Source organism: Schistocerca cancellata, chromosome 4 (genome assembly GCF_023864275.1).
Source record: "Schistocerca cancellata isolate TAMUIC-IGC-003103 chromosome 4, iqSchCanc2.1, whole genome shotgun sequence".
Lineage (NCBI taxonomy): Eukaryota > Metazoa > Arthropoda > Insecta > Orthoptera > Acrididae > Schistocerca > Schistocerca cancellata.
In genome coordinates this window covers 180184964-180202346 of record NC_064629.1, presented here as the reverse complement: position 1 = coordinate 180202346, position 17383 = coordinate 180184964, and the positions used below count along the sequence as shown (strand labels likewise).

At 41.9% G+C, this 17383-nt stretch overlaps 1 protein-coding gene across 4 annotated transcripts in view; it reads left to right on the top strand.

Moving 5' to 3' along the window:
* Positions 1 to 17383, top strand: part of LOC126183197 (cullin-5) — a 253481-nt gene that overhangs the window by 210522 nt on the left and 25576 nt on the right. For all 4 annotated transcript variants that reach the window (XM_049924956.1, XM_049924955.1, XM_049924954.1 and 1 more), the window contains exon 14: positions 6098 to 6216. In XM_049924956.1, the coding sequence (XP_049780913.1) occupies positions 6098 to 6216 (119 nt within the window). The remainder of the gene's footprint in view (positions 1 to 6097; positions 6217 to 17383) is intronic.

Sequence of the window (17383 nt, the reverse complement as noted above, 5' to 3'; positions counted from 1 at the left end):
AAAACGTCACAGTAGTACGCGGAATTCACTGTTGGGTTGGGTGGGACGAATTCTTTGTGCACAATTCCCTTGGTAACAAAGAAAACGATGATCATGCTCTTCAATTTGCCGTTCACCTGTCTTGCTTTTTTGGGTCTTGGAGAGCCCGAGCTCTTCCACACAAACACATGCATACAGCTCATGCTCTGTCCCCCAAACACTTGTTGAATCATTGCAAGGGTCTCCGTAGCACTTTTTCCGAGATTCACACAGAATTTGACACACACACACACACACCCGCAGTTTTATGGAACTCACTGTGGACACGCAACATGTACTCCGCACACTGAGTCATCAGATATGCAGCTCTCGCCACCTAGCGGTGCAAAGATCTACCACTCCTACTTTCCAGATGGCAGCACCAGTCCTGAAAATTTTGGATTGTGTCTCATAATTATAATCTTCTGAAGAAGGGCACTGGGTGCCTGAAAGTAATAGAGAAATAAAATTCCTTTTCTATAATTAGTTTCTGATTTTTCAGCTAGTAGACAGATAGTTGTTGAAGATGGATAAAGTACTATCTTTGAGACATGCCCAGATACAAATGGCTCTCCTATTCACCTTCTGCTTCCATAGCTTCAATAGACCACGCAGCGAGACTGCAGTGTGAAATGAAGGGCGATAACAGACTGTATAAGTTTGTCCACAATAGCGGCTCGATATTGGAGCATTGCAACCAATAAGACATACCTGCACTGATAAAGTGATGCTGCTTACAGCAGGCTGGATTTGTGCTTGGGTGTTATTGAGTAGATTTCCATTGCTTGAAAGCCACAAAACTCTGAGACTGAAACGAGCCTTTGAAATCCGTGAATGATAAGCAAGACTCACTGCTTGGACAAGTCAGTCCAGTATTAACTTTATTAGTTCATAGTGTTATTTGCTCACATAGTCTCTACAGACCCTCAAATCATTTTAATACTATTTGTCATATTATAATTGTTGTGGACTGGCAAGACAGCCAATCCACTATGAAGGAAGCCGAAAGGCACGCGTTTAAGCTCACGCAGGCTGGCATGAGGTCTGGAACAGGACAGGGATATGAGACTAGCAAAAAAGGTCGTAGCTGCTGGAATACTTAACTTTAATCCATAATTGGTGAACATCGCTCTGACGGTACATGTTTTACAGCATCAATAGTAACTGATAATGGCGCCTTGCTAGGTTGTAGCAAATGATGTAGCTGAAGGCTCTGCTAACTATCGTCTCTGCAAATGAGAGCGTAATTTGTCAGTGAACCATCGCTAGCAAAGTCGGCTCTACAACTGGGGCGAGTGCTAGGAAGTCTCCCTAGACCTGCCGTGTGGCGGCGCTCAGTCTGCAATCACTGATAGTGGCGACACGCGGGTCCGACGTATACTAACGGACCGCGGCTGATTTAAAGGCTACCACCTAGCAAGTGTGGTGTCTGGCGGTGACACCACAATAATTGTCATTTATTAGTTAACTATGATGTAAAAAAGTACTGCATGTATGAAACCCAGGTCCGATGTAAGAGAGGGCCTGATGGCCCTAACCAGATCACTTTACATGAATAAACAAAAATAAAATAAATACAGTGATGTCTACGAACATGTTAGATGCTACCATAATGACTGCGATCTGGAAACCTACATTGTTGCCAGTACAGTAAGCAAATGCTAAGACCATCCACACACAGAGCAACTGAAAAGAAATACAACAGGCATGTGATTTAAATGGCAGCAGGTTGCTGAATAGCTGGCAACGCAGTGCCTCACTTAGCGCAACTGTGAAATGAGAACCTGCAGTTGCTGTGTGCGAATGAGGAGGAGGAGAGGTAATATTATTTCTTGCACCCAAACATCGTTTGGTTACACTTGTCATGTCGAGTACAGATTTGAGATCAGAGGAACATGGGGGTCTCTGTTACTGTTACACATGAGTGAGAAAACAGAGAAAATTCTGGATTCATGCATACATCCAAAGGAGCAAACTGCAGTCTGTATGTAGCAACCAAGGAACTGCAACAGACAGATTAGAAAGTCATAGTTTTTTTATAGAACAACTAAACAGTTATACAGTGATTTTACCCAGCTGATTTATTCCACCATAGATCAGATTAGTTGTACTTTTGTTTTCTGTAGATCCGTAGTGAGGAGATCTTCCAGGATGTAATTCATATCAGAAAAATGAGAATACACAATAACTATTTACAAATAAAAACAAATAAACTAATATAACTTCCACATATCTCAAGTTAAATGATCCTAGTGGATGTGTAATAAGCCAAACAAATCTTAAACATATTCTCTTCTAAAAGTCAATAAATAAGTTGTTGCAACACATGTAAATGTTCAGTACTCTGAGGTGCCTATGATAATTCTTAGGCTGTTGTAGCTATGAATCATCATCTAGTAAAATCATTTTAAATGCCGTATTTATAGTGATTGCATTACTTACTGAACTGACTACAGATGATCTTGTAGGTAGGGCAACTACAGTTAGATATTATTAGTAACATATACTCATCAGTTAGTTCTACTAACAAATTTGTTAGTGGAGTAGGAGTTGGCCACAAATAAATCCTTCAGGTTCCTCTTAAACTGAACTTTATTAGTAGTTAAACTTTTTATGGCTGCATAACAAAAAGACTTTCATCAACACGCAGCTGTTGATGAGGCTATAATGGTGATGAAACACATTATTGGCAATGTTCAGCATAATATCAAACTTTGCAGTGGGGTCATACGTGGATGCCCAGGAGGGTGCAATTTTGTATTGTCTGTCAAGTGGAAAAATTTTAGGAGCAACTGAAATCTATTTCGCGAAAACATACGGGAAAACCATGGAGTTGCCATATTTTCATCTGTGAACCATTAACTAAAAATTGTTGGTTTCTTTATGAGTCCCATATTTAGTTTTACTGCTACAAAATCCTCATTTCTGGAAGTGAGGTGGGATACCACTTTCTCACACGAGAGTTCACTGATAAGTTTACGTTTGCTTCAAGAAATTGCCGAGCATGCCTGTTTGTGTCTGTTGCGATTATCGTAAACAGTTGCACTGAAAAAAAAGTTAAAAAATCAATTGGTGTAGCATTTATTGGTACATGTTTGGGGCCTGGTAATTCCGAAAATGTGAAGCGGTGAGGAGCAGGATTGTCCAACTCATCAGTTCCAAATTCAGCAAACTTGTCGCTGGCTGCAGTCAATTCTTCAACATAGTCTTCATCGCTGCTGGGTGCAGATTTGGCTGTTGATGACTCACATGATGAGATGTCGCCACTAGACCACTCATAGGTCGATCCACTGTCTGAAAAACCTGCAAAATCATTCTCACTTTCACTACTTTCCGCGGTATACATCGCACTCAAATGAGACTTCTTACTTGGCGGCGCCATGGTACCTTCGAAAGGAACGAAAAACAATCTTGTGTTTGGAACTCGAAAATATCGATTATTGGCATTGACAATTGAAACAAAGTACTTGACGACTATCTTTCAACCTTTGTTTGTCTTCCTGACATTGATATACCACAATCTGTGCCTTAGTTTGAAAGAAAGTGTGTGAAAATGGCAGTACGATTAGATCATATGTGGCACTTTTTGTGCATACAGCATGATCCGATTAGATATTATTTGGCACTAAAAGGGTTAAACCCTTCTAAAACCGAACTGTACATTTGATAACAAATTATGTGATATAAAATGGTCAATTTTCCTTACCTATACGGCCTTTTCAGTAACTTTAGCAAACACTGATGGCATAGGAATAAATCTAAAATTCTCTACATTATCCCTTTCTCCCTTTTTATAAAGTGGCTTTACTACTAAGTACTTCAATCATTCAGGAAACGGACCATTCTTAGAGGAAAAATTACAAATATGGCTAAGTACAGGGCTAACGTGTACAGCACATTACTTCAATATTCTGCTAGGCATGCCATGATATCTGCGAGAGTTCTTAATCTTCAGTTATTTAATTATTGACTAACTCTCCATATTGTCAGTATCACAGAAGAGTATTTCAGACATCAATGTCAGAAGGGCATATTTCAGGAGTGTTATATGATTCCCTGTAGAAACTAAGTTTTTATTTAATTCGCCAGCGATGCTCAGAAAATGATTGTTAAATACTGTACAGATATCTGACTTACCAGTAACAGAAATATTTTTACTGTGAACTGACTTCATATCATCGACCTTGTGCTGCTAACCAGACACTTTCTTCACAACTGACTGTATGGTTTTAATTTTATACTGTGAATTAGCTATTGTGTTTGCATATCACATGCTCTTTCCCTTTCTAATAACATTTTAAGCCCCTTACAATACTGTTTGTAATGGGTTGCTGTAGCTTGATTGTGACCACATCTAACATTTTGATATAATTCCCACATTGTTCAACATGATATCATTATCCCACTAGTCAACCACCCAGACTGCCTTTACTGCTAGTACCTTGTTTAGAACGTTCTAATGGAAAGCAACTCTCAAAGAGCATGAGAAATGTCTTAAGGAAAGCATTATATTTGTCATCTGTGTTATTGGCATTATAAACATCCTCCCACTCTTGTTCCTCAACGAGGTTTAAAAAAATTCTCTATTCACGTTGGATTAGCTTTTCTTGGGGATTTGCAGTTTTTTCTGTCATTTTCTTACAGTTTTAACAGTTAGTTTAAACATTGAAAATGTAAATTTAGTGGCTACTAGTCACAAAGAAGAATACTCCCTGTACGATTTACTTTTTTTTAGTCCAGTGACATACTGGAAATTTTATTTTAAACACAAGATGTACAGTATGCTTACCCCAATAAATCTCCCAAAGGAAAAGAGGAGGGTCAGAGTTCATCATCCTCTTGACATTAGGGTAATTAGAGCAGTAGTTTAAGCTGAGGGGAACGTGGTGTTAAAGAACTGGGGCCTTTGAGAGAATCACCAGTTTTCCCCACAAAATGATGTAGGGGAACTGTGCACAAACTAACCAGGCTGACTGGGTGGGGATTTGGAACACTGCTGCTCCCAAAAACAATGCATTGGCTAGTATGTACAAATAACTTATAAGGAGAACTAAATGTAGTTAGTTTGTCTCTTAAGAAGTGATAAAAATACAAAAATAATACTAAAAGAATGTCAGCATGTGATTTTGGCATAAAAGAGAGCATGGGGCACAGGTGACAAAGCATCACTGTCCATTATCTAGAAACGTTTAGTGGTATTGTTGACACTCTGAAATTCATTAGGTACTCTGAAATGCAAACCTTGTAGTGAAAATGATTAATCATTGTGATGTTATCATCCTTACTAATAAGAAAATGCTGCACTTTATTGCAGGGGAATTAGAAAACACCCAAACTTTTGTAAAATTTGGCTTCAGGTAGGGGAGGATGAGAAGGATGTAGTTGTGTGTCTTTTCGTCTGAGCACTCAAAATTATTCGTACCAGACCTAATTAAGCAACATCTGCTCAATACCTTATCCATATAATGAACATTTGTATTTTCCTATACCATCACTGTCACTATTGTGGGGAGAGGTCAGTCATGGTGGAGCATAACTGAAAATGTAATTTTCTTTTTCAATTTGTAATGAGCAGTGATATTTTGTATAGTGTTCTTTTTTATTTTCTTGTGATTTTTGAAATTAAAAAGCTGAATTTTGAACAAAAGGGCCAGAAATTCACTTGAAGGTTTACATCAACACAAAAATACTATTTGGTGGCAAGTGCCAGATACAAATACAGTACACTTTCCACTGCTGCAAATAAAGAAAAACATTACTTTGTCACTGATAAAATGAAGCACTCCTACAATTATTTTCAGTATTGTTAATGCATGCACATTGCCATATTTTCCCTCTCCAAGGCTTTCTTGTGTTGTACATTCAAATTTTGCTTTCCTGTGTTTCTTGTTGCCACACCGTTACCAAAGTTTGTGTGATACTTATTGAAAAGTAAACCTAGTACTAGTAAAGATAGTTTCATTTCAGTAGTTCCTTACTTACAGGGAATGTTAATGTATATTTAAGTGCCATGGCATCTTGTTTTACTCTTTTTCTGCCCTTTGCCAAATTAATAATTGATAATTGTCACTCATTTCAGTCTCTTGTCGCATTCCCAAAGCTTAGAAGGCAAGTTCTGTCATACGAACCAGAAGTGCAGTCACCAAAGGACTTTGAGGAAAACACCATGTTCTGGGTTAATCAAGAATTTGCTCTGGTGTGAGTATTGCATTTAGTCTTCTAACTTTTCTGGCTAAGTTTATGTGTAGTGTTTATTTCTGTAAGTAACATAATTTTAAAAATGAGGTAAGATGTTTTTATATGTTGCAAATAGAAGCGGGTAAAAAATTGGAGATGATATTATAACCACATATTTCACATTTTCCAAGTCGTCTTCAAAATGGATAAGATATGCAAAAATGACTATGGACATATCATCACTTACAGACACAATGCAGTAAGCAAGGCAAACGTGAAAGTTGCAGTGTGTCTGTGTGTACCATAGTCTAGGGGAGGGTCAGACCACAGCAACATACTTCATTTGTGCACTACGAGAGCAGCTTTATGCCTGAGATAGCGCCTGTCGATTATAACAGTGGTACACTTCTAATTAACTGTAAACTAGCCTGCCCGGCTAGCCGTACAGTCTAATGCACAGCTTCCCAAGCAGGAAGAAGTGCCGGTCTCTGGCATTAATCCGCCTGGCAGATTAGTGTCAAGGTCCGGTGTGTCAGCCAGCCTGTGGATGGTTTTTAAGGCGGTTTTCCATTTACCTCTGCGAACACGGCCTGGTTCCCCTTTTTCCACCTCAGTTACACTGTGTTGGCGATTGCTGCGCAAATACTGTTTCCATGCACGCGGACACCGTAATTATTCTACCATGCAAACATTGGGGTTTCACTTGCCTGGTATGAGATGACCCCGGGGAGAGAGGGGAGGGGAGGGGAGGGGGGAAGTGTCCACTAGGGGCCGACTGCATAATAACCCTGGGTTTCGTGTGGGGCAGCGTTGGGGTGGGTGGACTGCTGTCGCCTGTTGTGGGGTTGTGAACCACTGAGGGCTATGACAGGACAGAGCCTCCCCGTCATTTCTAGGTCCCCGATTTAATACATACATACATACATACATACATACATACATACATGCAGTACTTTCTTGAGAATGAAAATATGCCTCTCAATTATATTGTATTTATTAGATATGAAACATCACATTTATGTACATTATAATACAGAGAGGTAAACATTTATATTAAACAAATTGATTTCCTCAAATAAAAATTATTACTTAACTGTACACCATGGACACTTTTTCATAAGAAATAATTGTCATTAGTTCTAAGTTCCCTTCTGAGCAATTGTACTGCTGGTCTCTTAGTACTTTAATTATATTGTGAAAACAACCACTCTGACTATGTTTGAACATGGACTCCAAATTGCCTTCAGTGCAACTGCAACAGATTATGGGTTCTCAAGTTTAGTTGCCTGCCGGCATTTGACAATGTCCACAGTTCCTGCTGAAAGCTGCCATTCAGCTAAATGGAGAAGAGATATGTATCCCTGCAGAATATCCATATTGTTATGAGCTGCCATGCCAGGTATACATGAGATTCTTTGCCACGTCAGAATTAAGAGTTTGTGATTACCATCCTAGGGTTGAAACACAATCCTAGGACTGAGAAGAGAGACTTCGGTGGATCTGTAGCCATGAGCATCATCAGCTTTGTTTGGAGATGCAATCTAGTGTGCTTAAGTGTTTTTCTCATATCTGCCTCAATTTATACCTCTTAGCTTTATTCACAAGCTTGCTGGTTTCCTCGCCAAAGATTTCATTTGCCACTGTACCAAATTTGTTTTCCAGTTGTTTTAATGTAGAGTATAATTCAGTTGAGGTAGAATGATTTTGAAGACTCTTAAGTATACACTAATGTTCATCAAATAATTTAAAGTTCCTTAATGAACATGATCTCCACAATAATTGAATCATCACCAGAAATCGAGTTAACCTAACGAATTCCATTTTAATTTTATCCATATTTTGCAGCTTCAAACATGACTGTATTCAATACATTGGAAGTATGAATTAAAACACGTCTTCAGTCACAAATGTTCATGTTTTATTAAATACAAGATGCATTTCGGACGCTGTGGGCCCATCATCAGGTGTAATTTATCTTAATACAGGATTTATATTTTCTCTTGAATTACCTGTCATGGAAAGGTTTGATGTTGGGTTATGAATTTCATAAGTCAAACACGGAAAACGTGTAAGGTAGTGGAATAAATGAACAGTGTAAGCTTACCACATAACCCAAGAAAAGCATTTTTAACTTTTTTTTAAGTCAGAACACCAGCAACCAGAGAGGACCATTAGAGTCGTGCCTGGCGGGCGCAGACCGTGGACGGAACACTCAACACAGTGTGGACCAATTACAGAGTGCCCAGCACCATCCAGGCATAAATACGGGACTCGATCCACCCAAGGACTATTCTCGGGTAGCACCTGAAGAAGACAGCAACTTATGCAGTTGAAATATCATCCAAGAATGATGCAAACATCTGGCAGAGATCCCAATTATTCAAAATAAATCATATTAAAATGACTGTAATTGTTGCCTCGAGAATAAGTTAAAACATCAGTACTCGTTGTGGGTATAATTCTAACAGACATCAGTAGACTGAGTGAAAGTTTGAGAACTTCGCTGAACTGTGGTTGCGATCCTTTATGTTTTGGTTGCTGTTGTTACAAATGACTTGCACCCTAGAAGATATTGTAGTCAGTGTAAAAGTTGATTGAGCACAGCACTACGGAAGGGTTGGAAGGGAAATAGTGATACCAGTTTGGCTGAGAACTAGGTGAGTGTGGGCAGGGGAATTGTGAGTGGACAGCAAGTTATGTCGTGTTACCAACTTTGAGAATCTATACCGCATCCTTTGGCTTTTTAGGATTATTTACCATGTATAAACTGCAGTTTGCCTGAATCCATTTGTAGTCAGAGTTGGACTGACTTCAAAATTGGACAAATACTTGTGTGGCAATGTTGTCGACGTGCACAGTCATGTGTGATTGGAAAGAAAGGTGTGTCAGCTGCTGGTTCTACATAGCCAATGAAAGGGTGGTGGGCAGATGATATGTTTGGAAGCAAGAAGCATTGTAACATTCACATATCAGTACAGAAGTGAAATCCAATATGTATTCAGACAAAAACAACCACATTCTTAGGTGGCGTAAGTACAGCCTCAGAAATCACAACGTATTCGGAAGAAGCAGCCAAATGTTTGTGAAAAAGAAGAGATAAATTTCACAGCTGTGCTGTGAAGATGATAGTGATTAAAAATATATGGAATCCTTAGTAAAATGGTCCACAAATTAATATAAACCATTTCTTTTCATTTATTTTATTTCTCTTTGTATTATCAAAGCGTAGGTAATCAAATAATGGCATAAGTTTGGAATGGGTATAATGTAATGTTGAGTTTTTAGGCAGATACTCTGTCAATAAAACAGTTTGTAATTTTGATTAGTCAAAAAATGTTAAATAAAAATCAAACAATGGAAACTCCAGGTAGGAATATCAACAATGTAGTTAGTGCTACTCACCGTAAAGATGACATGTTAAGTTGCAGTCAGGTGCAATTAAATGACACTAACACACGAACTTTGTCACAGCCTTCATCAGAAAAAGAGAAACACACACACCATTCATTCACACAAGCAAGAACACCACATGCCCAAATGACCACCAATTCTGGTAGCATGGGCTGAAAGCTTATGTGTAAGTATCTTCTGTGTCTGTCTGCTACTTAATGTGTCATCTTTACAGAGAGTAGCAGTCTGTCTTTTCCGATATAGCTGATATCTTAACAATACATTTTTCACAAGGAGTCTCTTAAAAAATGGGGGGGGGGGGGGGGGGTGTGTCTTATACTTGAGTAAATGTGGTAGATACCAATGAAATCCAACACAAATGGGGAAAGTGAATGTTATACTAAAGTTAAGAATTTCATGAAAAGGGCTGATGTTGAGCTCCAGAAGTCACCATCCTTTACCCTGACACTGAATTTATCAGTTCTCTGAATATACAGCATCAGGCTTTCTCCAACTTAAAGTTAGGCTCTATGTATCTAATCTAAAGCACTGCTTGTAAGTGTCAATGCTTCAGTCACACTACTGTGGGTAGTGGCAGTTAACCTGTGTGTGAAAGATGTGGTCCCGCTGCCCACAATTCAGGAATTCGGTGTACTGCCACATCCGTATGTGGTAATTGCTCCCAGGATCATCTAGTTTTGAGCAAGAAATGTCCTGTCTTCATAGAAGAGAAAATCTAGGAAATTAAAGTCACCCAACGCATGTTGTACTCTGACGCAAAGAAGGCATTTAAAGTCATAGAGCCACTCACATTGCTAAAATTGTTTGCCTCAGCATTGAAGCAGCCTCTACAGAAGGCTAGTGCTGGCACACAGACTTTGACAGCTGAGTAGAGCACATCAACCTGCACCTTTAAATGCAGCTGCAAGCTTGTACTACTTGTCCAATAACCAACCCTTCCTGCCACTGAAATAATGCTGGTTGCAGAACCTAATTTTGAAAAGGATAACAGACCCTCACAGCAGGCGGAAGAAGAATGCTAGAAAAATGTTTCTTTTAAAAAGACATTACCACCACCTCAAAAATCCAGGATGGGGCGAAACACAATACGCCCGAGTGATTGGGTCTGAAACCATCAGACGTTGTGCCCTTGGTCCATTCCAACTGCTTGAGTCACTGAAACATCAGTCTCAAAGTAATTTTAATCAGAGTATAGAATAAAGACACAAGATATACTTCTTAGATTCTGTATAGAATACACAAAATAATGTACTCCCTTTCTAGCAGCAGTCTACCTTTAATTTCTGGAGCAAAGAAGTGTGTTAAGTTTTTGAAAAAGGCATAGGTATTCTTGTTTAAAAAAAGGATTGTACAAGTGTTCGTAACTATAGGTTTCTCTTGCTGATTTCTGTCTCTTGTATGGTAATAAGACACATTTTATTCTTACGCATTATGACCATTCTGGGGAGCAGATCTCATCTGTACATTTTTTTGTAACTGAGTTACACAAGAGCTAGCAGGGACTCATCCTGATGTGTTTACAGAAAGGGATATATACAGGTTGCTCCTCAAGAACAGTGCAGACTAACTTAAGTTCTGCTGATGTGTTCTGTACATAAGTTACAACAGGTGATGCCTATGTTTGCCCCCCTCCTGGACTGAGGCATGCTGCTACGCACTTCGCGTCATTATACAATAACAAACTGCATTCACTTTAAACAGATGCATGCAAAGTGTTGTTACATTCTTAGGAATAGCAAAAGAGCTAGTTGGATTTCATTCACTAGTTCTTTTAGCAGTTCCACCCCTTCCTCTGTTGTGTGGACCAACCTCCGATGGCTCTCTGGGACCAAGATGCATTCCCCAATTAATGGCCTGAAGTAGCAGACGATGTTATCGTGAACCCTATGGCTATCTCCAACACCTTGGGCCACCATTTTGCGGAAGTTTTGAGCTCTTACCACTGTCACCTTGCCTTTCTCCATTGGAAACGAGTGGAGGTGGCTCGGGTAATACCCTTTTCCTCTCAGAATCGTGAATGCTACAGTGCCGTCTTTACTATGAGGGAGCTATATTGCACTCTCACTTTATCCTGATCTTCCACCTCAGGGCCAGACAACGTTCACATTCAGATGTTGCAGCAGCTTTCTTTTGTGGGCAAGCACTTTCTCCTTCAGACATACAATCACATGTGGGCAGATGGCACAGTATCCAGAGGCTGGCATGAAGCCCTCTATCTAGCTACCACCCTGTTTCTCTCACCAGCGGTTTTTGCAAAGTGATGGAATGTATGATTCGTGCCCGACTGGTGTGGTGGCTCGAGTCTTGCAATTAACTAACCACTGCAGAATGTGGATTTCAAGTGTGCAGTTCTGCAGTTGACTATCTCGTCACTTTGTCAACCCATGTCATGATTGGTTTTCTGTGGGAATACCAGACTGTGGCAGTGTTTTTTGGTGTAGAGAAAGTCTAAATAAGACACCTGATGGAGGACTGTTATCCTCTGAACACTCTACACATGGGGTTTCCTTCAGGAATTTTTAAAAGACAGAGTTTTCAAGGTACATGTGGGTTCTGCCTTGTCGGACACCTTTATTCAGGAAAAAAGAGTGCCTCAGGGCTCCGTCCTCAGCGTCATCCTCCTCGCTATAGCCATTGAACCTATTATGGCCTGTCTCCCGCCCGGCATCTCTGGCTCCCTTTTTGTCGACAATTTTGCCATCTATTGCAGTTCTCCATGGACTTGTCACCGTGAGCAGTGTCTTCAGTGATTTCTTGATCGTCCTTACTTGTGGAGCATCGACAATGGCTTTCGCTTTTCCACTGACAAAGCCATTTGCATGAATTGTTGGTGACACAATGTGTTTCTTCCACCGTCTTTATATCTTGGGCTTGTTGCTCTCCTGTTCACTGAAACTACAAAATTCTTATGGCTCAAGCTTGATAGGAAACTTTCTTGATCCTCCCACCTGCTATACCTGATCCCTCAGTGTCCTACCTTTCCTAAGCAGCACTTCCTGGGGAGTGGACCAGAGCACCCTCCTTTATTTGTACTGGTCCCTTGTCCGTTCGAAGCTAGATTATTTGTGTTTTGTTCATGCATCTGTATGTCCATCCATCTTATGCCGTCTGAATACAACCCACTATTGTGGAATCCATTTGGCCAGTGGTACCTTTTACACTAGTGCAGTTGAAAGTTTCTATGCAGAAGCTGTCATACCGGCGTGATGTTCTACTCAGCGGATATGCGTGCCGTTTGCCTGCTATGCACAGCTACCCATCCTATTCCTCCTCCTTCGATGACTCCTTTGACTGCCAGTATGAGGCACATTCCTCTTTTCTGTTACCTCCTGGAGTTTGCTTTCAGCCTTTGCTCTGGCAGCTTAACTTCTGCTACCAGCCACTTTCCCAATGCGTATGAACTGTTCACTACCTCCGCTTCATGTGGCGGCCAGTGTTCACCTTGGTCCTCATTCTTTTCCTAAGGAAACCCCTCCAGATTTGATCTATCGCTTTAATTTTCTCAACTTGTATACAGAACTTAGTAAAATAGTAGCTTTGTGTACATTGATGGCTCTCGGGCTGACTGTGATGTCGGGTGTGCCTTCATCATTGCCACTGACAATTTTCTGTATTTTCTTCTGGAGCACTGCTCAGTATATACAGCAAGCTCTTTGCCCTGTATCAGGCCACACAGTACACCTGGTGACACAGGCTTTTCGATTGTGTCACCTCCTCTGATTGTCTCTGTGCCCTTCCGAGCCTCTGTGTGCTGTACATAGTCCATACTTTAGTGCAACGGGTCCAAGAAAGCTGCCACTTGCTCATTCCTGAGGGAGCCACTGTGATGTTTATGTGGGTTCCTGGTCATGTCAGCCTAACAGGAAACGAGGCAACTGACACTGCTACCAAGGCAGTCCACCTACCTCAGCCCCCTAGTGCTTCCATTCCTTCCAATGGTCTCCATGTTGCCATCTGTCTGCAGGTGGTGTCAGTTTGGCATCACCACTAGTCTTACCTTCATGGGAACAAGCTACAGGAAATTAAACCTCTCTCAGCAGCTTGGCTGACCTCCTCTCGGCCCTCTCTCTGTGAGATCATCATTTTAGCTAGGTTCCGTATTGGGCACTGTTGTTTTAGCCATTACAATTTGTTGACTGTTGATCCCTCACCACTTGGTGCTCATTGTCATCATCCTTTGACTGTTCACCATTTCATTAGTTACTGCCAGTGGTTGCTGCAGCAGTGCTGCACTGCCTCATCCTTGCTATCGCTCATTGCTTAGCAGAGTGTAAAATGCTTTAGTAATGTTGAGTGATGCTCCACAGAAGAGTTAACGATACACACTCGATACCGATATAGGCAGACACTCGATACCGATATAGGCAGACAACCCATTTTAATATGCTGACTCTTCTGTTACACTAATATGCAAGACATGAGTATGGCATAAAATTATTTTCATAATTTGTGATTCAATTAAAATAGCTCACTGCATTGTTTAATGTTATGAATGCTTTATATGTTACTTTTTTCCTTTTAGAGGCGATTATTCATGCAATTATTTTCTCAGGTATTCATCTTTTTCTGTTGGCCCAAAGTGAGTAATGGTGTTCCATTGCATTTTACTGTCATCATTTGATTCCTTAAAGTAAATGTATTCGATAAATTCTGTGAATAATTTGCAGTGCATGATCCACAGCAATGCAGGCACACTGCACATTCTGAGGACCACATGTGGACTAGTGGATAACTTAACACTAATAACATTTAAGGTATCCAATTAGATTTAAACCAACAATTCTGACCATATTTGAAGCCACCCAGAATAGAAGTAACTTTCTAACATGAATGTCAGCAAATGTCTACAGGGGATGCCTAACTGCTGCTACAGAAACTTAGCACAGAGGAACTATATTAATTAGTATGTTCACTTTATAACTATTCCCCCTGACATGTGGGTTCTACGTAATGAACAAATCTCAAATTAGTATTGTTGGCAGTTGATTCGCATCTATTCAGAAACGTTTGTTATTGATGGAGATTGATATTCGCAAAACTGACGTCTTTGGTCATTAAAACAGCTTATGGAGTTCAGGTGTGAGAAGGCTGTCTGTGTAGAGGTTTTCTTCAGATTTCGTTAAAGAAATTCTTCCATCAATTTTCAGCTCCATGAAGTAAAATGAATTTACAAGCCACACCACCGTCGCACCGAAACAAATGTGCAGAACCACTGGGATAACTAGACACTGCTAGCAGCAGCACCCTCATGTCAAAAGATTGGTTGCTGATCCTCATAACACACCATCAAACATAAGAACACTTGTGACTTACGTAAAGTACAGAATACCTGAAGTCCAAAACTGAAATTTTGCTTCTCAGTGTCTCACCTTAAATGAAGATTATGTAGCATACATCATCAAGTGTAGTTAGCAGTTCTATTAAGGCCATACGCAGAAATATGTGCAATCTCACACTGTTGCCAAGCATTTGCAATGATGTTGCCAATTCTTAGCTGTTCTAGAAGAAGCTGTGTAGCAAAATGCTAGATGTGCTCATCTCGTATCGTTATCTCATGATAAATTTTAATGTCACCTTTTAGGCTATCTCTATTTAATTCAGTAAATTACATTTAATCCAGAATTTCTCACTTTTTAAGATTTCCAGTGGAAGGACGCTGTTAATCCCAGTGTTATATAATATCAGTGCAGCAATATATAAGATAATGGCAGTTTCGCTCATGGAGGAAATGGCACGTGAAATATTGAGATATATAATTTTCTGTCAGGGTTACAATTTTCACAAAACAAAAATGAATAAAACACATTGATTGCAATGGATGTTTATTTCAATGGAACTGGAAATCAACGTTGCCCCATGCACGAAACAGTAAGGTATCAAACATGTTCCACCTCAAAATCTACTGTGTATCTTGGGGGGAATGGGTACAAGAAGAACTGCAGTTAACTAATTATTTGAAGCCACACAGTAATAAAATCATTTCAGGATTCAGAAAAGAAGAAACTGAGAAATACACTGAAGCACCAAAGGAACTGGTATAGGCACACATATTCAAATACAGAGATATGTAAACAGGCAGAATATGGTGCTGCAGTCGGCAATGCCTATATAAGACAGCAAGTGTCTGGTGCAGTTTTTAGATCAGTTACTGCTGCTACAATGGCAGATCATCAAGATTTAAGTGAGTTTGAATGTGGTCTTACAGTCAGCACATTAGCAATGGGACACATTATTTTCGAGGTAGTGATGAAGTAGGGATTTTCCCCTACGACCATTTCATGAGTGCACCATGAATATCAGGAATCCGGTAAAACATCAAAAGTCCAGCTGGAAAAAGATCATGCAACAATGGGACCAATGACTGAAGAGAATTGTTGAATGTGACAGAAAGGCAACTCTTCAACAAATTGCTGTAGATTTCAAAGCTGGGCCATCAACAAGTGTCGGCACATCATTGATATGGGCTTTCGGAGCCAAAGGCCCACTCATGTTCCCTTGGTGAATGCACGAGAACATATCTGGTGGCAGCCAAACTACCCAGAGATGAACATTATTGAGCATATCTGTAATGCCTGGCCAACTGCTGTTCAGAAGAGATCTCCACCCCTCATACTCTTATGGATTTATGGGCAGTCCTGCGGGATTCGTAGTGTCAATTCCCTCCAGCCCTACTACACCGTGAAAACTTTTGTTCACTTCATGTGAGTAACACCAAAAGCAGACAGTTGAGGTACACCTATTCCATCCGAGATGGGCAGCAGGGTATAACAGAAAGGCCATCTGGCCACCCATCAAATTAACTATGCCAAGCATCATTAATAATTGTGCTGGCCCACTCACTGAAGTAGGATGAAGACACAAGATAAAGAGATTTGAATCGCAGGCAGGCGCAACAAAGGCTCCTAAACAGGAAAGCTTTCAGAAAAAATGCCTTCTGTAAGAGGGATGGATGCCCACCGCCCCGTGATCTCACCCCCCTCTCCTCCCCCGCTCCCCTTCTACTCCCCCTCTCCTCCCCCGCTCCCCCTCTCCTCCCCCGCTCCCCCTCTCCTCCCCCGCTCCCCCTCTCCTCCCCCGCTCCCCCTCTCCTCCCCCGCTCCCCCTCTCCTCCCCCGCTCCCCCTCTCCTCCCCCGCTCCCCCTCTCCTCCCCCGCTCCCCCTCTCCTCCCCCGCTCCCCCTCTCCTCCCCCGCTCCCCCTCTCCTCCCCCGCTCCCCCCTCTCCTCCCCCGCTCCCCCCTCTCCTCCCCCGCTCCCCCCTCTCCTCCCCCGCTCCCCCTCTCCTCCCCCGCTCCCCCCTCTCCTCCCCCGCTCCCCCCTCTCCTCCCCCGCTCCCCCCTCTCCTCCCCCGCTCCCCCCTCTCCTCCCCCGCTCCCCCCTCTCCTCCCCCGCTCCCCCCTCTCCTCCCCCGCTCCCCCCTCTCCTCCCCCGCTCCCCCCTCTCCTCCCCCGCTCCCCCCTCTCCTCCCCCGCTCCCCCCTCTCCTCCCCCGCTCCCCCCTCTCCTCCCCCGCTCCCCCCTCTCCTCCCCCGCTCCCCCCTCTCCTCCCCCGCTCCCCCCTCTCCTCCCCCGCTCCCCCCTCTCCTCCCCCGCTCCCCCCTCTCCTCCCCCTCTCCTCCCCCTCTCCTCCCCCTCTCCCCCCGCTCCACCTCTCCACCCCCGCTCTCCCCCTCTCCTCCCCCTCCCCCTAGCTGACCAAATGGACAACCAGAATGAGGCCTCTTTCAAAGTCTGCCAGGTGCCAATAAGGTCGTCTTGCCCGAGTGTGTGGCATCCTTGT